The 24,137-nt window shown below is 41.7% G+C and overlaps 1 protein-coding gene across 1 annotated transcript in view; it reads right to left on the reverse strand.

Moving 5' to 3' along the window:
• Positions 1-24,137, reverse strand: part of THSD7B (thrombospondin type 1 domain containing 7B) — a 513,591-nt gene that overhangs the window by 39,332 nt on the left and 450,122 nt on the right. The window contains exons 16-17 of the mRNA XM_032797132.1: positions 13,115-13,248; positions 11,717-11,870 (exon numbers count right to left, since the gene is read on the reverse strand). Of these exons, the coding sequence (XP_032653023.1) occupies positions 11,717-11,870; positions 13,115-13,248 (288 nt within the window). The remainder of the gene's footprint in view (positions 1-11,716; positions 11,871-13,114; positions 13,249-24,137) is intronic.

Below are 24,137 nucleotides of genomic sequence, written 5' to 3' on the forward strand. Positions count from 1 at the left end.
CTACAAGGAGTTTTCTTAGCCACACAACTTTACTTAACTTTACTGACATGAGCATCTTCCAATTCCTATCTCTATATGACATGTATGGTATTGAACTGGACTCAGAGATTAGTTTATAGGAATTACCAAAATACAAAGGCATGCAAGAAGCAAACCATTTCAAAACCAGACAGGATCAGCATGTGCCACAAAAGCACAGTCACTTCAGAAGCTGTGAAAGACATCATCTTAATTCCAACAGAGCAAATCTTGGTAAATACACCTCTACCTCGATATAACGCTGTCCTTGGGAGCCAAAAAATCTTACCATGTTATAGGTGAAATCACATTATATCAAACTTGATTTGATCGGCCAGAGCATGCAGCCCCACCCTCCCTAGTGCTGCTTTACTGCGTTATATCGAATTCTTGTTATATCAGAGTAGAGGGGTATAACTACTGTATTTCTTTTAATCCACTGTGACCACTTGGCTCCACTATAAGCTAACACAAAAGGAAGTACAGGTATAACCAAGCACAGAGAATCCACCTTTGTTTTGACAAAGAGAAGACATTTATATAACATAAGAAAAGTTTGTTGTGGAAGAGAATGGTAAAAGACGAGGAATACAATTGTAAGGCTATAAAATGCTAGGTTGCCAGGTATGAGTTTTACAGTGTTCCTAACATATATCTAACAGTCGCTAGTATATCACAATTTAAGCCTTGTTTATGATTCAGAAATGAGTAATCTATCTATGTACCTAGTTTCTCATAACCAAGCAGTACAAAAGTTGTAACACATTAGCCAATTTAATTTATTGAAATGCTTGTGGATTGCACTATACATGGCTAGCTACATTATGTTTAACAAACTACTCAAAGAGACGCGCAAGTCTTAAACTTGAGTACGTGCAGCCGTAGCAAGTGGTTTTAACCAGTTTTAACTGTGTTATGAGCGATTCATCATAATCTTCATGAAGATATAAATGTTCTATACAATAACATAACTAGTCCATTATAATATAAAGGTATTAGGCTATACTGTTCATGTGGGTCTTTCTGCACTCTGTAATTTTTTAAAAGGTACTGATACGTTCATTCATCTTGTACTTATTAAAATAGTTATTCTTTCCTCACTGATTTTCAGGCAAACTTTAAAATAAAGCAAGAAACCTGGACTATACTGCATAGTTATATAAAAGCAGACATAGGAAATGTATTTGGCAATAATTAGCACTAATATGGTGCTTTATACTTTAAAAGCACAGTACAACATCTCTTTCAGGTACATTTTCCTCATTTAACAGGTGGGAAAACAAAGAGCGAGAGCAAAACTTCTGACTTCATTTATATCAATGCAATTTCATTGATTTCAATAGTGTGGCATGTGTGTAACTGCAGGCAGTATTTGGCGTAGACAGGCTAAGTGATTTGCCCAAGGCATATACAAAGTTAGTGGCAGAGCTGAAGTTAGAAATCCAGTGTTTCTTGCCACCACTCCATTACTTAAACTGCAGAACTCTGCACTCATTTATCCACAGGCACTGCGCCAACAGAAATAGTGTAAATTTTCCCCATAATGTCCCCTGACTAGAATACTTCCCACCCTCCACTTGGATAGCCCATCTCTAGTTTTGGAAATATAATTCCATGTCTATTTAATTCTTTACTCCAGTCTCTGTGTCTTGAAGCCTCTGAACAGACTACTGATAAAGGTATCAGTTGTGATGAAAACTTTACTAATGTATACAGTTGTCTATCAAGAACAGAAATGAGACCACTATTTCATTTCCAACTGCCTCTGTAGGGAAAGCATTTCCAGTCATCACCAATTCAGACCTGTCATCTAAAATTAAAGCCCATGCCACATCTACAAGCCAACCAAATCTCTTGCTCCCACTTTTAAAATCCGTCGGTATTTAAACACTATACAGATTTAAGAGAATAATAATTTAATTGTTACATATATGGCACCACCATGTGGAGAACAACCACTGAAGTAGGAACAGCTGCTCTCACTGAGTATATATGTAACCTTGTATAATTAACTAATTTCAGACTCTTTACTGTAAATGCCAACAGCTGAGGCAAACAAGGAGGTCACTCAGATCTGATATGGGGGCTATGACTGTTATCAGCATTGAGATAATTATTCCAGGGACTTGCAGCACAACTTGCATATTAACTCAGCTTAAAATGCTTTGATGAATTCAATTGAAGTCAATTAATTACATTTCCAAGTCAGATGAATACACAGTCAAGATACTGTAGGTACTGCATGTTATTTGATCACTGAATATTTAACAGAGATGGCAGAGTTTCAGTTTCTGGACTGTTTAGCTAGTTCTTTGAGCAATCAAATGATGTCTGAACACATTATTGTAACTGGAACTAATATGAAATCTCTAAAGCCAAATGCAAATCAATCTAATTTCTGAATGGTTTTTCAAAATAGGCAAGCTTCAAACTGTTTTTATTTTGAAATGAATTAAAGCCTTCGTGTTGAAACTACATAGATGTTCCTTAGTTACAGAGAAGAAAACTTTATGGGCCAGAAGACAGTCTTCAACCAGTGGAAGCCATGTTGGATTTACTCCTTACTGATAAGAGAATGTCAGAATAATAGGGAAGCTTAGAATAAGTAATCTTGAGCTCACTGGGTTCAGCAAAGAAAAGAATGGAATGATAGAAAGCAACATTCGGGTATTAGACTTCAGAAAGGCACATTTTCGGTAATTGAGAAAGGTAGCGTACAATGGGAAGAAGTATTAAAATCCGCCACTGAGCAGTAATGGTGGAAAATCCCTATACGTGATCCCTAAAGGCACTATAACCAAAGTACAACAAGCTGCAGTTCAACTGGAAAAAAAAGAATGCAAGATGGAGCTGCAGAAAAATCTGAAATGAATCAAAACCACACTGGAAACAGAAAAGGGAGTGAGCAAACAAACATAAATTCTTAGAATCAGAGGAGGTGTCCAGAAAAGAGAAGAGTGGGGGAAAAAAATCAAAGTTTATGATAATCAAAGAAGTATAACTAAGGCCTTTTACAAATATATCAGGTGAAAGAAGTATTGCGGAGTCCATTATTTGAGCACTGGCCACTTTCAAGTCCGACTGATTTCAAGAGGAGTCAAGGGCACACGGTGTCTTGAAGGTTAGGAATCCACAAGAGGAAGAGGACACATAAAACTATATTGAACAAGATACTAAAAAGTACACCACAGGGAACAATCCTTCATTGACAAAGAATAGACTGGATGGTCTAAGACAGGGGTCGGCGACCTTTCAGAAGTGGTGTGCCAAGTCTTCATTTATTCACTCTAATTTAAGGTTTCGCGTGCCAGTAATACATTTTAACATTTTTAGAAGGTCTCTTTCTATAAGTCTATAATATATAACTAAACGATTGTTGTATGTAAAGTAAATAAGGTTTTTAAAATGTTTAAGAAGCTTCATTTAAAATTAAATTAATAGGAAGCCCCCACGCAACAGTGGCCAGGGCCGCCCAGAGGATTCAGGGGCCTGGGGCAAAACAATTTCGGGGGGCCCCTTCCATAAAAAAAAATTGAAATACTATAGTCTCATGGGGCCCCTGTGGCGCCTGGGAAAATTGCCCACTTGCTCCCTCCACGGGGCGGCCCTGGGAAAAAATAAACCTTCTTGCATCTCGGCACAACCCAGTTTTGAGACAGACTTCTTACAAGTATCACTGGTTCTCAGAATCAGCTAGTGCTAAAGGCACTAAAGCTCATTAAAAGGGTTGGACATATTTTCCATCAAAAACTTTTTCTGGATCGAAAACTAGGGTTTTAAAAGCAGAAAAAAAAATCATGGACAATGTCTGCTTTCCTTCAAATTTGTTGTTTTTTTTTAATTTGAAATAGCTGAAATTGTGTCTGCCCCCTGAATATGGTTGGGGTTCAGAAGTGTGTGGCCAATATTTGCTGCTTGCCGTTTTTGAATTGTTTAAAGAAACAACAAAAAATTCTGCTTTAAAAAAATCCAAAACTTTTGAACCACTCAGCTGGTGACCAAACACCTGAGCCCATCCAGTCAGAGTTTTTCCAGGTTTCTGATTACTGCTGGGCTTCCTTGGACTCATATCGTCTCCCAAACTTTGGCGTTCTTAGGTTAGACATAAGAACCGTCATACTGGGTGTCAGACCCAAGGTCCATCCAGCACAGTATCTGTCCTGACAATGCCAATGCCAAGGTCCCCAGAACTAGTGGTGTGAACCTATCAGGTAATTGATCAATTAGTCTCTCCCCTGCCCATCCATCTCCACCCTCAACAACATGGCGTCTAGGGTACATTCCATATTCATTATCTCCTCCCGGCTAATAGCATTGGACACTAACCTCCATGCATTTATCTGTTTCTAGAGACTGCTCCATGGGGCTCCCTTCACAAACTGAGACAGTTACGTGGGTTTGTCTTTGGGTATAGCTTATGTACACTATTCCACGAACTGACGCATTTGCAGTTTGTCCAGAATCTGGGGATGCAGCCTATATTGTGCGAAACTGATGCCTCAAAATAGCACCTGCATGTGAGATGGCAAGGGGTGCAAAAATTAAATATAAGCCCAGGGTTCTCACGGGGGCGGGACCGCCTCAGGAGGTCACAAGTGTAACTGGGGGCCGTGAGCTGTCGCCTCCACTCAAACCCTGCTTTGCCTCCAGCATTATAAATATAATCAAAAAGTGTTTTCAATTTTATCAAGGGCGGAGGGGCGCACGCAGAGGTGCTCAGTGAAAGGGGTCACCAGGACACCAAGTTAGAGAAACCACTGAATTAACCCCTCTGAAAGGCCTCATCGAATGCAGGGGACGGGTCTCCCTTGATAGGGTTGGCGAAGGAGGTAGGTGGTGCAGGATATCTTGCTCTTCTCATGTGATCCCTCCCCCAGTGGCTAATTTAAATGAGCTAACCCTCCCCTGAACATGAATCTCCCTATGGGCACTGAAATTAAATATAAGACGATAATTTGGCATTGTGAGAGTGAAAGGATGGTAGCCCTAATGAAAACTAACAGCTTGGCTCGTTTTGCAAGCCTCAAACTGCTGAATGAGCTTTAGGGTAGGGAAGGCTGCTGCCTCCAACAAGCCTGGCCCTGCCCCCTATCTGACCCCCACCACTTTCCTGCCCCCAACTGCCTTGCCCCCTCAGTCCCTGACCCTCCTGCTCCTTGCCCCCTCCCCCCCCCCCAGAGACCCCACCACCACCACCCCGGGACCCCACCCCTGCTCCCTGTCCCCTGATTTCCTTGACCCCTATCCACCCCCCTGCTGAGTCCTGACAGACCCCTGGATCTTCCAGGATCCAACCCCCCATTCCCTGTCCCCTGACTGTCCTCCCCAACCTCTGCCCCCTCCCTGTGCCCTGACTGTCCCTGGGACTCCCTGCCCCTTTATCCAACCCTCCCGGCCTCTTACCCCCGGCTCCCCCTTCACCTGGAGCCTCAGCGCGTTGTATCCAGGAGCGTCCCTGAACAGAACAGTGGTGCAGCATGGATCTGGTGGGGCCTGAGCTCTGCCCGGCTCAAAGCCACGTGGTAAGGGGGCAGGACTGCGAGCTCCAGGCTGAGCGGAGGGAGCTGAGCTCAGCCTGGAGCTCCCAGACCCGCCCCCTTACCACACGGCTCTGAGCAGGGCAGGGCTCAGGCCCTGCTGGAGCCACGCTGCAGCGCTGTCCAGGGACACTCCTGGATGTGCTGAGGCTCCGGGAGAGGGGCGGGGCTGGGGTGGGAGCCTCACCCATCTCTTTGGGGGCCCCTAAGGAGTCCGGGGCCTGAGGCAAATTGCCCCACTTGCCCCCGCCTCTGGGTGGCCCTGCCAGTGGTCAGGACCTGGGCAATGCGAGTGCCCTGAAAACCAGCTCTCATGCCACCTTTGGCACCCGTGCCATAGGTTGCCTACCCCGGTCTAAGAGATCCATGTCCAACTGCTATGATTCTGTGAATCTCCTACTGAAACGAGTTTATTATCAATCAATATCCAAAAGCACTTGAATTCAAGAAAAGGTAGTACACCCATGTGTCTGGGAAGGAATTCTACCATGATAAGAATCATAATCAAGTATTTTTCAATCTAAGACTCAAAAGGGTGGGTCATTTCAGAGATAGTTATGAAGTGGTGGCCATTTAGTCCTGTCAACTGCTGAGAAGTTTCATGAACACTGACAATTCTCAAGAGAGCCACAAATATCATGGGGATGGAGAAGCAACTCTTGTGAGTCTACAATTTTCCACAATACCTTATGGCAACCTGTCTCACAAAAATCTATCACTAAATGTGTGTGAAATATTTCAAACCATATATATATATATATATACACACACACACGCACACATGCACACACACACACACACACGCACACGTACATATACACACACTAAAAGGCTTGTCTGAGTTTTTTTGTTTGCATTTTGAGACAATCTCATTCAAAATTTTGATAAATATTTGAATAAATCATGTATCCAATTTTTTGAAATAGTTCCATTTTTTAAATGAAAACGGCCGTGCACTGAAAGCCAAAAACTTGTGTTTCACACATTTTCCGTTTGAAAACAGCCATTTTGTTGCAATTTTGAATAAAGCAAAAATGTGAGGGTTGAAAATTGTATTCAACAAAACAGCAACCTCTGTTGTATATAATTCTACCAAACAACAGTTTTTAATTTCACTTAAGTTTAGCTATGACTGTACCTTGTCCTCTCAGAAATCAGTGCAAACCTTAACTTGGTCATCGTTTCCAATATCTTCTTTAAAAGGGCTCAGGGCTTGGCTACATTGGCACTTTACAGCGCTGCAACTTTCGCGCTCAGGGGTGTGAAAACCTGCCCCCCTGAGCGCTTCAAGATGCAGCGCTATAAAGTGTCACTGTAATCAGGGCGGCTCCCAGCGCTGCACTCTACACCCATAAGGGATGTGGTTTACATGCAGCGCTGGGAGAGCTCTCTCCCAGCGCTGCGGCTCTGACTACATTCACACTTCAAAGCGCTCCCGCGGCAGTGCTCCCACAGCGCTGCCGGGGCAGCACTTTGAAATTTCTAATGTAGCCAAGCCCTCAGTACTGCACGACAGCAGTCAGTGGAAGTTTTCCCATTGATTTTAATGGGAGGAAGATCAGGCCGCATCTGTATAATTTTGACAATCATGCTTTGCCTTGAGAGTAAACTAACAGATCCATGATTAATAAATTTGCTATCCCCTATTTTAAATGTCTCATACTCTAACCCAAACTCATTTAAAATAATTTCACAGTTCTACCACTGAAATTTTTTTGGTGACCTAAATGGAATGAGAAAATATTTCAGTTCATTTCTTTGTGGACAGCTGTCCACACTACAAAAACAGCCATCATAAACAACAGTAACTGGCAGCAGTGTTGGCAGTATCAATAGGGAGCCCATTGATCTGACATACTTTGAAATGAAAATATGTTATCACTCCTAGACGAAGATTGTTTGAAATATGTTGGCTGAGGTGTTATGAGGAAGCACGCACCACCATTGTCCATGCTGTGCTTATCCTGTGGGTAAATAAAGGTCACAATAACAAATGTCTTCACTTTGTGCATACAAAATACTTGTGTGTACACTTTACACATTCAAAAGCTATTCACATGCAAATGTCTGCACCTGCAAAACTTGGGCACATGTATGTATAGGTGCATATGCAAGAAGCATGGTAAAGGCCTTGCTGAAAACGTACCTCTTAGTATCTCAATCTAATGTTTTTCATTGGTCACTCTGTGTTCACATACTACAACCACCTCCAATTTCTTTATGTCTGTTGTCAGCAACACCATTGTCAATATGAGCAACTATTCTAGAAATTTGTAAAAACCACAGTGATTTGCTTTTCACTCTTTGATAGAGCCTTGTTTACTCTGTAGTGTCCAAACTTATTTTATACCAAAAGTGGTGCTGCTATAGAAAATTGTCAGAGCCTAAGTTTGTCAACTAGTGCTGTTGTTAATCATTTGCATCCATATAACAACTTTCATCAAAGGATATCAGTGCATTTTACAATCACAATTTAATTAAACCTCCAAGCAACTTGTGAAGAAGGTGTTGTTAATTATTATACCCATTTTAGAAATGATTAAATTGAAATACAAGGAGGTTAAGTGATTTACCCAAGATCACAAAATGCGTCAGTGAACAGAAATGAGAACTGAAGTATCCTGATTCCCAGTTCTCTACTTGAATCATACTCCCTATCTTCCTATAGTATTTGCTTTTATTGAAGTATCTGTGATACAAACCAAGATATTGCAGTTCTAATCAGGATCCCTGTCTCTTCAAAGTCTCCAAAGTGGTCTCATAGTTCTGTTAGGACTGGTGAGGCACAGAGCACTTCTTGCATGGCACGGAGGGCTTTGAACTCCCACTGAGCCAATGTCCTTTGATTATGGGGCAAGTAACAAGTCCTGAGTTCTCATTTCATTTCTCCAACTCTGACACTTTGGGAGTTGAGGGCATTCAGCACCTAAAATGCCTGTTATTTTGCTTAACGAAATATAACAGTAGGATTTTCAAATGTGCTCAGCACCAGCCTCGCTCTGTTCTCACTGAAGTTATCACTGACTCATATGAGAGCTATATTAGGCCAATAGTGAACAATTCTGAAAAATTTACCCATGAAGACCAGTGCCCTCTTTGCTGTTAAGAAACAGAGCTGTTTAATTATCTGCGTTACTCAAAATAGCATAGGAGTTGAATGTCTTGGTGACTCTCTAAAATGCTTGAAGAAAAGGATCATCTTCATTTCACAATTTACACCAAGTATTCAGAGTCCTCTGTGCACAGATTTCAGTCTGAGTTAAGACCTCACAATATGCATGTTGTCAACTAGAGATACTGAAGTTATACCTCAAAGACCTGGATAACTCCTGACACAGGATACCCATTTAACTGAAGTCAGGATGGATATTTAATTACTGTAGTACAGCTGCCCTGGAAGAGGTTTTGCAGGGTCAGTACTAGAAATTTTATTTCACTGGTGCTGTCATGTAATTTTTGTAGCAGTGTGGTCAGAAATGATATCTTATCACAGTGGTTAAAAGTTGGAGGTTTTTTAACCTCTGAGTTTCAACACACTCATCATAAAAGGTGACATGCATTGCATTTTCCTAAAATAATCCTTGTCCCCACCTGAAAGAAACCCTGATGTCTATTTCTGTTCTTTGTAGCACAAAGTTTAAGACCTCATGCATTTGGCAGTTCAAAATGTTATGACTGAGACTTGGTCTGGCTTTTATTCCTTAGAATCCAAAGTACCATCTCTACCACGGGAATCCTCTTTCATGTCACCACTTGAATGGTTGGCTTAGTGATAGAGCTGAAACTGAGTCTCTGTTTGATTAGTAGATTGTACCTGGAACATCATTTAATAAGTCTCAGACCCAAACAAGCTACTGCTTACACTTAATATTCCCACCCATTAGTTGTCATTAGTTTGTTAGGCAAGCTGTATACACAGTTCAGGAATATAAATCCAGGACATAATTTCCTAAAGCTAAACTCCCTGCTTTTCCTTCACTGAAGTGTATTTAAACTAACAATATATTTTATCTAGCTTGTATAGTTTCTTGGCCAAGATTCACAATGCAGGAGGACTAGCTGGCTCACCAGCCAGGACGCTACACCACAATCACACTCCACAGTATTTCCTCCCCTGTGCAGATTTTCCCCAACCTAGAACCAGACACCTGCCTCCTTACTACAGAATCTCCTTACACAGATCCTTGTGCTGGTCATAATTGTGGGTTGGTAGTATTCATAGGCAGGGCCGGCTCCAGGGTTTTTGCTGCCCCAAGCAGCAAAAAGACAAAAAAAAAAAAAGGCGCAATCACGATCTGCTGCTCTACCGCTGCCGCTTCAGTCTTCGGCGGTAATTCGGCGGCTAGTCCTTCGCTCCGAGAGGGAGTGAGGGACCCACCGTCGAATTGCCGCCGAAGACCCGGACGTGCCGCCCCTCTCCATTGGCTGCCCCAAGCAGCTGCTTGCTGGGCTGGTGCCTGGAGCCGGCCCTGTTCATAGGTGCAAACAAATCTGATCCTGTAATTCTTATTCACATGAGTAGCCCCATTGAGCATGTGGGACAACTTATAGTAAGTAGTAAGAACCATGTTTGTTAGTTGCTTTTGCAAGATCAGACCTCACTTTATAAACTCTTCAAGACAAAGAGTCATTATTTTATGTCTGTTAAGCACCTATATATATATATATATACACACACACACACACTCCTCCCTTTCACAGCAAGTGGGTAGCATAACTTTTAAAAACAAAGTCTGTTCAGTAAACTGAATTGATGCTGACACTTCTAATGCCCTAAAATTTCTGGTTTAGCACCTTCCAATGGTGAGTCTGTCACACAACATAGGACAAAAAGGAAACATTTACAGAGTTGGTCATTCCATGATAGCACAAACAACAACTAATTCCATTCCTGGAAACACTGGCTGGTTAAGAAAAAGACATTTCCCAAGACTAGCTGCTGCTATCACAGTGGGAGTTTGAAAAGCTATCCAAGAAACAGATATAGGTTTGGAACAAAGTGTTACGCTGCATCAAAGCCCTGCTGCACTAGGGGTAAGTACAGGAATGAAAATACAATTTTTATTTGACATGTCGCCATGTGGAAGAAGAGAAGCTTGCTTGACTGTGCAAGGAAACTTTCTGTGCCTGCAATAATGGAAACACATGCCCAATATTGATCACACTTTTGATAATGAATCCTGTAACACAGGGACAATGTTTATCTGTCATTTAAGTACAGTGCTCTCATATAGATAAATTACACAAGACAGGTATGTTACAAAACCTGTCTTGATTTTTGTAAGTTAAAATAATAAAGTAAAGCTGGGCAACTATTGTGTGAATCATAACACTGGTGAGTGAGAAACCCTGCTATGTCATACCCACCAGGACCAGAAATCTGCACAAGATTCAGAGTTTCCTTCCATCCTTCTCTGGGAGGGAGTGTTTGGGGGTAACGTCATGGATGTAGGGATACTTACAAAGGGCATTTGGATAGTGGCCTGTGCCTTTGCGCAATTCACAGTCCTCTCCTTTCCTCATGGCACTATAGCTCAATCATGCAACAATGGGCTTCTCGCTAATTGCTGTCCCAAACACTGCCTCAAGAGTGTTTCAAGGTGTGGAGAAGGAAGCAGTGCCATATAATGCAATTCTCTTCAGGTTTGAGGGGGGAAAACAGTCATCTTCTCAGCCCCAACCTTGCTTTTCCCAGAGCCAGGTGGCTCCAGTGATATGGTTGACCTTTAGATACCTATGAGAGTTATATAACTCCCCTATAAAATACTTCCCTGTGCCCAGCAGAGATGGCCTTTCCTGGGATCAGGAGTCAGCAGGAGATATGCCATAGAGCTGCTGCTCTCTAACCTCTTTGTATCTGCTTTGGTACCAGTCCAAATGGAGGAGCAATCTGGCCATCCTGTCATAAATAATTGCTATGTGTTTTTTTAATTAGTTTTTCTAAGGCAAAATCTTTGGAGAAATAGCAGACATCTAAAAACATCAAGATTTAACCAGTCTGGATGTAGAATCCACTGAGCTTGACTTCCCTTGGAAAGTCAGTTATCCTTGCTACTGAAACATGCGTACTATATGAAGGGAGCCTAAAGTGACTCAAGAAGAGGAAACTGAGAAGCGGGCATGAAAACATTCCCTTAAGAGACACTGTAAAACCCATTTACCTGTGGACACTGGCTCCATTGTCCCCAGTCAGACATTACACACTCATTAGGGCAGTAAAGATTACACTTTTGGGCTTCATTAGGGATTTCAGACTGATCACACAGCGTAATGGGCACAGTCTCACCTTCACCATCCTCAGCAGTATTTACACATCTACAGGGAAAAAAAATAATAAACCGTTACATCTGGTAGATAACAGCTTAATGCAGAGAACAACCGAGGTGCTTATTGACAACAGATCTGTATGTTTCCAAGTGAGCCATTATATATATACACACACCATGGGTCTGCACAGTAAAGCTGATCAAACTATTCTTTACAAATAATATTAGTTATGAATTTAGAGAATTGCTTTCAAACCTATGCTAACTCAATGCTGACTTCCTGTATGCATTTATTTGTAAATATTCAATAATAATTGAATAATTTTAAACTATGAGATGCAAGCTTTAAATTTTGACTTGTTGCTTTGTGTGAATATGAATAAATAATTGGTCACCTGCTCACGATATTGTTTCTGCTCCCTGACTGGAAGACAGTGTTTTAAAGAGGAGACTATGAGATAATAAACACACTTCCAGAATAAATTTTTGGAGGAATAATCACTAGTAACATTCATAAAAAGTTGGAGATAGAGGAATACTTTCCTGAATAATTAGTGGTTGTATGAAATATTTGCAAATGATTAATATTACCCCATAAATCACAGTGACTGAATGTGGTGCATTTTATTTAAAAAAAATATTAGTGAATCCAAATTTTTCCTCATTGTTATTCTGTTGTTTAGCCTGCTCTACTATACAGCCGGAATGTCAAAGGAAGAGTTCCAATGTAGGCACATGTCAAAGAAGTCATGATCGTAACATTCTATAGGTGCTTGGCTGGCTGGTTCTTCCTCACATGCTCAGGGTCCAGCTAATCACCGTATGTGAGGTCAGAAAGGAATCTTCTCCAGAACAGACTGGCAGTGATCTTGGGGAATTTTTGCCTTCCTCTGCAGCATGTGGGTTCAGGTCACTTTCCAGGATTATCTGAGTATATGTCACCTAATCATTTCCCAGCTCATAATAGCCTAGTCTCCTGCAGGTTGTAATGCTTTGGTCTCATTTCAGTTGTTAGGTTAGTGTGCAGGTGCTGGGTGGTGTTGGTGACCTATTATGTACAGGAGGTCAGACTAGATAATCTAATAGTCCCTTCTGACCTTTAACTCTATGACTATGAATAAAACTGCATCTGAGAGCAGCTTTGTCTGTAAACCTTTACATGTCAAAGCACACCTCTTTCCACTTCAGAGATGTTGGACATTCACTTTCATAAGTCCAGCTACTTTTTCTATATGAACAAAAAAGTTTTAGCTTCTTTATATTTAAAATAATCATGCCTTTCTTTTCACACACCTGATTTTTCTAGTTTGTATTCCGTTTCCACAGTGGAGGGAATTTTGTTCACTGTTGATTTTGCATGGAGACCATGGTTCTACTACCCAGGAATACTGATTGCACTCAGTGTAACATGGGACTGCCTCATACACCTGCCAGGGAAAAGAATCAAAATGATTCATTTGAACCACAGAGTATCTCCACAGAAATGCCTTAGGAAAACGGCAATAAAAAGGACACCACTGAAAACACCCTTGATTATATTTGTTATGCTAAAAATGGTATAAAGGTTTAAATTAATTGATTCACTATTGACTTGCTGAAAGATGTGCAAATAGGTAATGAATTATATGGACGTAGCATCTCTAGAAAAAAAAAATAAAAAGCTATTTTCTAAAGCCTGAACAAGAATTCCATTACAATTTCATTTGCTCAGACTCCTCACAAACATCTATCAGGTGTCCCTTCCCACAATTATACAGCATATTGCATTCTTAGACGTCGTTTAAGACACTAACTGAAATATAAGCAGCATTTACTTTTTGCATTTAGTGTGTCCTTATAAGTCATTTGCTGTACAGAAATGAAATTTTATGCATTCTGAGCACTTTTTAAACCAAAAATTGTAAATAAGTTTTTCCTTAACAGCCACTTAATTTCCATATATCTCCCAGGCAAACACTATGGGTGTATTCACATGAACTCTGTTTTCTTCAAGTAAAGAATGCATTTGAAAGTCTGAAAAATGTTTACAACAGCTAATCATACTATTAGTAACACTGTACTGAGAAACATCATATAAAAGTCTGTTTTTATGTTTCAATTAATAAATGTATTAACATTATTTTCAAAGAATACTTGAAAGGGTAGCTTCCTGTGCATTTATTTTCATTGTATTTCACTGAACTTGGCCAATAAATCTAGCTTGCCTGCATAATTGTAGCTGAACTTTTAAGACACAGTGCTCTCCGTTGCTCATTATGAAACACACCACACCATGCTAGGAGAAAAAAAAAGACTGCATAAAGAGATATTGCTCTCCAGCACACCAAAATCTTCTTTGTCTTGCTGCTAGGGAACTGCTCTATTCTGACAATTACAATGTCCGTAACTCATACCTTTTCTTACGAAATGAGAAACTTTTACCACAGTGTTGTAGCTCACAATTTCATTAAAAAATGGCAGATGATGTCCATGCATGTTCTGGCATTAACAATAAGGAACCCTTATTTGCAAAATTTTTTTGTGGGGGGTGGGGGAGAGGGAGACTAGAGATAAAGTACTGTATAATGGAAAACAAGATTGCTGCAGTCTCTATATGTTGGTTGCAAATCTAATGAAAAGGGGAATATTTATTTTCTATTTCTAAGGTACTTTTTAACAATGTGAGAAACTAATTTTAAATGTAGGCCTGTCTCCAGCTCTGTGTATACGATGTTCAGGTTTAGCTGAAAGGGGCATGAGATAAACTGAAAAGTGGAAATATGTCAGGACAAAATGAAAGAAGACAGAGGAATGGAAGCAAGGATTGGTGAAAGGAAAGTAAGGCTTTAACTAGTAAAAGAATCACATTTCATGCCGTGAAAGATGAAATGGGAAACGGGAGGGTCGGAAGCCAATTGCTGTTAGAACAAGGAGGTGATAACTGCAACAAAGAAGTCAGCTTAGAAGATGCGATAAGAGGAGAGAGATAAGAAGTGTAACTATTTAAAAATAATGGAAATGAATAAAAATGGAAGGAAAAGCAACAAATCTCAGATTACTGAGCCTGTGGATCAAGGATGACAGGATATAACAAAGGCCCTACTTCAGGGACAATAAAAGTTTGTTCATGGGTGGTGTCAAGGTTCCTTCTCCACTCTGAACTCTAGGGTACAGGCATGGAGACCCATATGAAGACCCCCTATGCTTATTTCTACCAGCTTAGGTTAAAAACTCCCCGCGGCACAATTTCTCTCTTATACCTTGGATTAAGTAACAGTGTCACTACCAAGTGATTTAAACAAACATTTAGGGAGGGCCACTTGGAGCCCTACCTTCCCCAAATATCCCCCCAAGCCTCTACACCCCTTTTCCTGGGCAGGCTTGAGAATAATCCCCCAAACCCCTACACTCCCTTTCCTGGGGAGGCTTGAGACTAATATCCTCACCAATTGGTACAGGTGAACACAGACCCAAACCCTTGGATCTTAAAACAATGAAGAATCAATCAGGTTCTTAAAAGAAGAATTTTAATTAAAGAAAAGGTAAAAGAATTACCCTGGTAAAATCGGGATGGTAAGTACTTTACAGAATAACAAAAGACTCAAGAACACAGAGGATCTCCCCTCTAGGCAAAACCTTAAAGTTACAAAACCAGGCACACACACTCCCTCTCACACAAAGGAAAACACAAGCCAAAATAAAAGTAAACTAACGCATTTCCTTGCTAAATACTTACTAACTTTATAGGACCTGGATTGCTTGCTTCCTTGATCTGTGTCCAGCAAAAGCCCAGAACAGACAGACAAAGACTGTTTCCCCCCACCCCAGATTTGAAAACACACCTCTACCTCGATATAATGCTGCCCTTAGGAGCCAAAAAATCTTACCGCATTATGGGTGAAATAGTGTTATAGTGAACTTGCTTTCATCCACCAGAGAGCACAGCCCCACCCCCCTGGATCACTGCTTTACCGTGTTATGTCCAAATTTGTGTTATATCGGGTGGCATTATATCGAGGTAGCGGTGTATCTTGTCCCCTCATTGGTCCTTTTGGTCAGGTGTCAGCTAGGTTACCTGAACTTCTTAACCCCTTACAGGTAAAAGACGAATTAACCCCTTACAGGGTAAAGAGGGATTTTATGCTACCCTTAGCTGTATGTTTATGACAGGTGGGATGTGTTTTTTCTGCATATTTTTAACCCTGAGTCATATTTCAAGCTCTGTGTGCACACAACTATGGGCCAAGTTCACTCATGCTGATACACGGGGCTGAAAATTACACTTCCATGTAATAACCTACATGCCAGTACAGAGCCATTATAAATAAGGGCAAGTGGCATTACCCTGGCACCCTTATTTTGGTGTTTCTGGAGATGGAGGAGGATAATTTTATGTTTCCAACTTCATCTCTCACTAGAGGGATGAGGGTCTTGCCCAAAGTTCAATATCAGCTCACACTGCACAGGAACTAGTGAATCTGAGCTAATCATGTCTTTACACTGAGGCACTGACATATACAAGGTTCAGGGATACTTAGATCTGTGGTCAGGGTGTTAATATAAATAGTAAGACATTCCTTCTTACACATGTTTCAGAATAGCAGCCATGTTAGTCTGTATCCGCAAAAAGAACAGGAGTACTTGTGGCATCTTAGAGACTAACAAATGCTCAGATAAATTCATTAGTCTCTAAGGTGCCAGAAGTACTCCTGTTCTTTCTTCTTACACATGTAATGAGTGGCCTAGCAGCAACAATACTGACATATTTTGGTGTACAATAGCTCTAATTAATATTAATCTGAGTTACACAAGTGCAATGAAAAGAGAATATAGCCCCTTAATTACAATTTATTGGCGGGACTGCTAGTTTAATTAACACGCAGGAATGACAAATGTCCTTGCTGAAAAGTCTAGGGAGGCAAAATGTGTTTCAGTGGTTACAGCAGGTGGCTTGGTGCCAAATTCCTTTCCTTCTATTTCTGATTCTGCCACTAACTCACTATTTGACCTTGGGCACAGAGCACCCCCAGCAATTGAACTATCCAGGTGGAAATCAGTGTAGTGGTTCTGTTGTTACTGGGCCACATCCTGCAGTCCGTGCTCAGTCTGAACTTCCATAGAAATTAATGGGAGTTTAACCTGAGTAAAGACTGCTGAATTTGATTATAAATTACTAATTCATTTATAACTGAAAAATTGCTTAGGATTCATAGGTCACATCAAGTCAAAAATGGATGTTGAAATAATCCCATTCTTCTAAGCAGGCAGTGCATTTCTAACATTCCTGCACCATGTTTTCATGACCACCCAGAAATAGGTATTTATGAACACAACCCCAACCTCACTCCAGACAGTGGGCAGGAACGGGTTCCTCTTCCATCATCCCCAAGAAGTTGGGGAGTAGAATCAACCCTTTGGGAGGATTTGGGTTTCACAACTGAGAAAGAGCTGAACAGATGCCACAGGGAGGATCATCTCCTTCTAGCTCTATATAGCTTTCTACTGTGAAGAATAGGATTGCCAGGTGTCTGGTATTTGCCTGGTCAAATAGGGACCCTGGTAGGCTCTGGTCAGCACCACTGACCAGGCCATTATAAGTCCGGTCAGGGGTGCAGCAGGGCTAAGGCAGGCTCCCTGCCTGCCCTAGGTCCGCACAGCTCCTGGAAGCAGCAGTATGTCCTTGCTCCCGCTCCTATGCATAGGCGCAACCAGGGGACTTTATATGCTGACCCCGCCCCAAGCACTGGCTCTGTAGCTGCCATTGGCCAGAAACCATGGCCAATGGGAGCTGCGGGGGTGGTGCCTATGGACGGGGCAGTGCGCAGAGCCACCTGACCGTGCATCCACGTAGAAGCCAGGGGTGGGGAGAGGGGACATGCCGCTGCTTCCGAGAGCTGCTTGAGGTAACAGCCACCCAGAGTCTGCACCCCTGACCCTTGCCCCAGCTCTGATCCTCCTCCCACCCTCCAAACCTCTTGATCCTAGTCCAGAGCACCCTCCTGCACCCCCAACACCTCATCCTCATGAGTATCTTTGAAAACTCATGGTGATTGGGGGAGGTCCCAGAAGACTGGAAAAGGGCTAATGTAGTGCCCATCTTTAAAAAAGGGAACGAAGAGGATCTGCGGAACTACAGGACAGTCAGCCTCATCTCAGTCCCTGCAAAAATCATGAAGCAGGTCCACAAGGAATCAATTCTGAAGCACTTAGAGGAGAGGAAAGTGATCAGGAACAGTCAGCATGATTCACCAAGGACAAGTCACGCCTGACTAACCTGATTGCCTTCTATGATGAAATACCTGGCTCTGTGGACGAGGGGAAAGCAGTGGATGTGTTATTCCTTGACTTTAGCAAAGCTTTTGATACGAACTCCCACAGTATTCTTGCCATCAAGTTAAAGAAGTATGGGCTGGATGAATGGACTATAAGGTGGCTAGACTGTTGGGCTCAACGGGTAGTGATCAATGGCTCCATGTCTAGTTGGCAGCCGGTATCAAGTGGAGTGCCCCAAGGGTCAGTCCTGGGCCAGTTTTATTCAATATCTTCATTAATGATCTGGAGGATGGCGTGGACTGCACCCTCAGCAAGTTTGCAGATGACACTAAACTGGGAAGAGTGGTAAATACGCTGGAGGGAAGGGCTAGGATACAGAGGGACCTAGACAAATTAGAGGATTGGGCCAAAAGAAATCTGATGAGGTTCAGCAAGGAGAAATGCAGAGTCCTGCACTCAGGATGGAAGAATCCCATGCACTGCTACAGACTAGGGACTGAATGGCTAAGCAGCATTTCTGCAGAAAAGGACCTAGAGGTCACAGTGGACGAGAAGCTGGATATGAGTCAGCAGTGTGCCCTTGTTGCCAAGAAGGCTAACAGGATTTTGGGCTGCATAAGTAGTGGCATTGCCAGCAGATGGAGGGACATGATCATTCCCCTCTATTCAACATTGGTGAGGCCTCATCTGGAGTACTGTGTCCAGTTTTGGGACCCACACTACAAGAAGAATGTGGAAAAATTGGAAAGAGTCCAGCAGAGGGCAACAAAATGATTAGGGGGCTGGAGCTCATGACTTACGAGGAGAGGCTGAGGGAACTGGGATTGTTAAGTCTGCAAAAGAAGAAGAATGAGGGGAGGACTTGATACGTGCTTTTCACTACCTGAAAGGGGGTTCCAAGAGGATGATCTAGACTGTTTTCAGTGGTAGCAGATGACAGAACAAGGAGTAATGGTCTCAAGTTGCAGTGGGGAAGGTTTAGGTTGGATATTAGGAAAAACTTTTTCACTAGGAGGGTGGTGAAGCACTGGAATGGGTTATCTAGGGCAGTGGCGGAATCTTCTTCTTTAGAGGTTTTTAAGGTCAGGCTTGACAAAGTTCTGGCTGGGATGATTTAGTTGGGGATTGGTCCTGCTTTGAGCAGGGGGTTGGACTAGATGACCTCCTGAGGTTCCTTCCACCCTGATATTCTATGATTCTATGATCAACAGTCCCACCACACAGTCTGCACCTCCAGCCAGAGCCCTCACCTACCCCACACACACTCCAAACCCCTCAGCCCAGAGCCCCCTCCTGCACCCCAAATCCCTCATCTCTGGCCCCACACCAGAGCCCGCACCCCCAGCCTGAGCCCATACCTATATCCTCCACACCCTAACCCCCTGCTTCAGCCCAGAGCCTCCTCCCACACCCTGAACTTCTCATTTGTGGCCCCACCCCAGAACCCGCACCCCCAGACCAGAGCCCATACCCCCTCCCACATCCCAACCTCTTGCTCAGCGCAGAACCCTCTCCTGCACCTCAAAGTCCTCACCCCTGGCCCACCCCAGAGCCTGCACCCTCAGCCAGAGCCCTCATCCCAACCCATTGCCTCAGCCTGGAACCCTCTCCCATACCCTGAACTCCTCATTTCTGGCCCCATCCTGGAGCCTGCACCCCCACCTGGAGCTCTCACCCAATCCCTGTGCCAGCCTGGTGAAAATGAGTGAGTGAGTGAGGGTGGGGAGAGTGAGTGACAGAGGGAGGGGGATGGTATGAGCAGATGGAGAGGGTCTCAGAGGAGGAGCGGGGCAGGGAGTGGGGCAGGGGTGTTCACTTTTGTGAGTAGAAAGTTGCCAACCCTAGTGAACAAACCAAAACAAGTCCTGTTCCCTCTGCAGTCCTGAGTTAGCATCCAAACTACTTCTCACAACTCTCCTGAGATTTTGCTCACTGGTAACTCAAAAGCACAACATGCCGGCTTTCCTTCAAGAGCACTTTTTGCTGCCACCTTGGCTAATCAACCCTCTTACTATTCTCCATGATGGCTTCTTTGTCTAACTGAATGCCTCTCAGATTTAGGATGCAGCTGTGGCCTTGGTTCTCTCTCTGACATCTCTGTTTCCAGGTGTTCCTTCACCTGCTGCACCTGTCACAATGATTTAGGAGAACTTCAGTAGATTTATGCAGGCTTCTAGAGTCTGCTAACAGGGCAGGTCAACAGAACAGTCCATACCCCATTTCCATACATACTTTATACTCAGTTATATGTTCTAGGTCCTGTTCTGTAAACAGATGCAAGATTGACTTAAGTGGGATTCTGTATGGGTCTGCACTCAGACATTTCTTTACAGGATGGAGGCTGCTATTTGTAACTTTGATTCTGGCCTCACAAACGATGAAGTGTAACTTGGTCACAAGCTGTGCTCCTTGTCACAGTGGAACAGGACCATTTTCTAATTTCTCTCTCTCCTTGCTAGCAATGATATATTTTAATCAATGCTGATTTTTCTTTGTATCAGCAGGAGGGTCTCCAGGTCATATCTTCTGCTTATAGTTATATTGTTTAAGAAGATAAAGGGAATGAACCTCATGATTCCGGGTTGCCCAGAGAGTATGACTCAGCTGTGTTATTTTGTATGACTTATTGCCAATGGCCTTCACAGAGTTTGTTTAATTGTGTGTTCTCTGAAGCACTATAAAGCAGATAATAAAGTCTGCTCTCTGACAACCACCATCCACTCTCCCTCTGTGAAGTACAACCAAAACCATTAAAATAGTTTACTTAAATTGTTTTTCTAAATTCCCAGAGTTTGCTGGATGTATGAAACCAAACAACAGTGATAATATATTCACAAAACCCACAGGTGTAGAAATACACAACATTGCGCTAGCAACCCAACCCAACTACTCAAGGAAAGGAACAAAAAAAAGACAATGAATAGTTGCATGTCCCCTGTCCCCTAGTGTCCTTTTTAAATATTGGGAGTTAACTGGAGTAGGGGTTTTTTTTTGTTGTTTTTTGTTTTTAAAAACTTTCAATGTCCTTCTTTCCTTTTAGATCATGGGCCTGATTCTATGGTAAATTATGGGACTTTTGCCTCCCTCTGTTGGTGGAGAGGAGCTACAAGCCAGTGATAGCTGGACTAAGGATTTCGGGGTGGTGTAGAGCTGCCAGAATGGCCCTATGCTGCTCCCCCTTGCAGGAACTTGCTCAACACATTTGACCTCTTCTAAAAATGAATTCAAACTAAACCTTTTGAAGTCTCTAAAACATTTGCTTCACTATTTCCCTCAATTATTAATTGTTAATTATTATTATTATTATAATTATAATTAATGTGTTTAGGCCAGAAGTGCAAAATACCACAAGAAATTCTGTTTTCATGGGGTGAAATTGTGTCTCATTGAAATCAGTGGGAGTTTTGCCACTGCTTTAAATGAGGTCAGGATTTCACTTATGGTCTTTACGGCAGAATTAGAAGCAGGAAGCACCATACATCTTGGTGAAAAATCATATACATTTGAGCTCCTCATCACCTTTTGCAGACTGAAGAGACTACAACAACTTGATTACAGATAAAGAAGAAGAACATGGTGCTTTTATGATCAAACCTAAACTTTCTGAGGTTTATCTATAACTAAACTAAAGACCCTTTTAGGTCTTAACCATAAAACAGATATTTGATACCTGAAGAGGTCCTCCTTCAGTGAATAAAAGGACATAAAGCTGTCTTGATTTGTATGGAGTGAGACTATTACACTAGGGAGTACCTTTCGCCTAAGAAATGTGAGCCCAACTCCCTTGGACCTCAGTTTTTAGTCTTAATTATTAAGTATTTTATTAGAATGAACAGAAACATTATTAATCAGTTCATTTCCTCTTGAATAAACGGTGCTGGAGAAGTATCCTAGTACATGAACATCTGAAAATAATTATGTAATGAGTTGGTAGGATTCTCTTGTTTACTTCCTCAGAAGTTGGTGCAGAACAAATGTTAACTTACTTATCAGATCACCTAAAGAAATGGGTGCGCTTGCACAGGTGATCTGAATGATTAAAAGAACTAATGGTTATACATGAGAGACAAAGGGCCTGCAGTTGCAGGGGCTCAGTACTTCTGAAAATCATAGTAACTTCATATTTCAGTGAACATCAAGATTTATTGTCTGCCAAGGTAAATATCGACTCTGGCTTTGCCTTAGTCAATATTTTAGCTTTCCAGTCAGTAGATCTTGCTGTTTACCTCAACAGAAGTCAATAACTGCTTATTATATTAGAACAATCAAACTGATCTCTGTAGCAGATGACTGGAACCCCGAGAACATCCTTTTTGCTATTAATTTTTATCAAAATGGAACAAATTCATCCCTTGTATAAACTCATGTCAATGATCTTGCACCAGGGATACACTAGACCAAATATGTTTAAATAGCCAGAACCCAAGAAATAAAAATGTACTTTTAAACTATGGAGACCACCAAGAATAAAACTAAAAAGCTGCATGAGCCACATAATCTAGTTCTGTAGGGGAGTGAGCTGATTTGCTCTGATTTCCAAAGGCACTTGATGGCAAGGAAGTTTGAACTTAGATATTAAGCACCCCTATAGAGACTTTCCAGCAGGGTTTTCACTTTTTTTTTATCCACTTTACGCTCTTTCCACCAGTGCCCAGAGTTCAAGAGCAGGCAGCTGTTAGACTGAATTGTGTTGTAATGACTCTTCTTTTGTTACAGTAAAAGTCCACGTAGAGCCCAAATGACTAAAATCTGAACTGCGGTCACTGTGGCTTTCACAGACAACTTGACATGATTGGGACTACAGCAAATTGGGAACTACAGCTACTGTGATGTTTTGTAACCTCAACAGGCACAGTCTGCCTGTCACAAAAGTGGGGGTATTATAAAGTACAGTGTGAGCTCAGCCACATAGTGATTACCTGCAGTTCTGATTTAGGTGCAGACCTTGAACAATCCAAGTTCATCCAAATTTCATGAGAATTTCCTTTTAGTTAGGTGCTGTATTTACCAGTATGAGAAATAATGTTTGTCTCAGTTAGGAACTAGCACATATTTTGTCTTTTGGCTTCATTTAACTTCAGACAAGCCGGTTTAAAAAAAAATCAGTTTCTCTGGCTTAATTTATTAAGACCGCAAATTGGCAAAGCACCCGTAGGTGCTACAGCAATACAAATAAATAAATAAATAAATAAAAACAATATTCAAGTAATTACTGGGCTTAACTGTTTTCCTGAGCCTGGCTGATTTTAGGCATGTTCTTAAATGCTTATCTGAATTAGGGCCGAATTGGGCTATATATCTGAAGGGAGAATATTACCTTATCACAAATGACAACACAAAAAGTGTCAAACTTAAAATACTATGTAAGGGTAGTTTGCATACTGACCAAAACTTCTGCAAATATATTAGCCATTCATGTTTTCAAAGTGTTTGAACAAATCATTTTTAGGCTATGGTTTATTTGCAAGCTACTAGTTGCAACCATTTGCTGTTTGTTATTCAATATCTGGGTTGTATAGTGAGTTGCCTCAATCATATGGTATTGTGTCTGCTCTCTGATTTGGGTCAGGATAAGAACCAACTAAAAGTAGCGAATAATTCATGGTACAGGATTTTGGAGAAATAATTGTTAAAATTTGTGAAACTATTGCGATTCATGGACTTTTTTATATAAATGCTGGTGATTTGTTCCAATAACCCTACATAACAAGTAATATGATTGCACGTTTGAAAAAGCAAAACAAATAAAGCACATTCATTCATTAATATACACCTGAAATAGGAGTTGACTAGCCCTTATGGTAAAGATCAAAGAGGATTACTCATAAGCTTAACAAAGGTTACTAAAAGCTCAGCTGCTGCCCAACTAAGTTCAGAGAAAACCCACAAAACCACTGAAGTGATCCTACATGTGTACAAAACATTATGGTGGATGAAAAGGAAACCAATGTTACCCTAACATCTACGTGCCATAATACAAACAAACAAGACCAAAGGCCAGTCTGATGTTTTCTGAGTATATGACTACAATGTGAGGGACCAGGTTAATTCCTAGTTCCATTTT

This window comes from Chelonoidis abingdonii, chromosome 10 (assembly GCF_003597395.2).
Source record: "Chelonoidis abingdonii isolate Lonesome George chromosome 10, CheloAbing_2.0, whole genome shotgun sequence".
Classification (NCBI taxonomy): domain Eukaryota; kingdom Metazoa; phylum Chordata; order Testudines; family Testudinidae; genus Chelonoidis; species Chelonoidis abingdonii.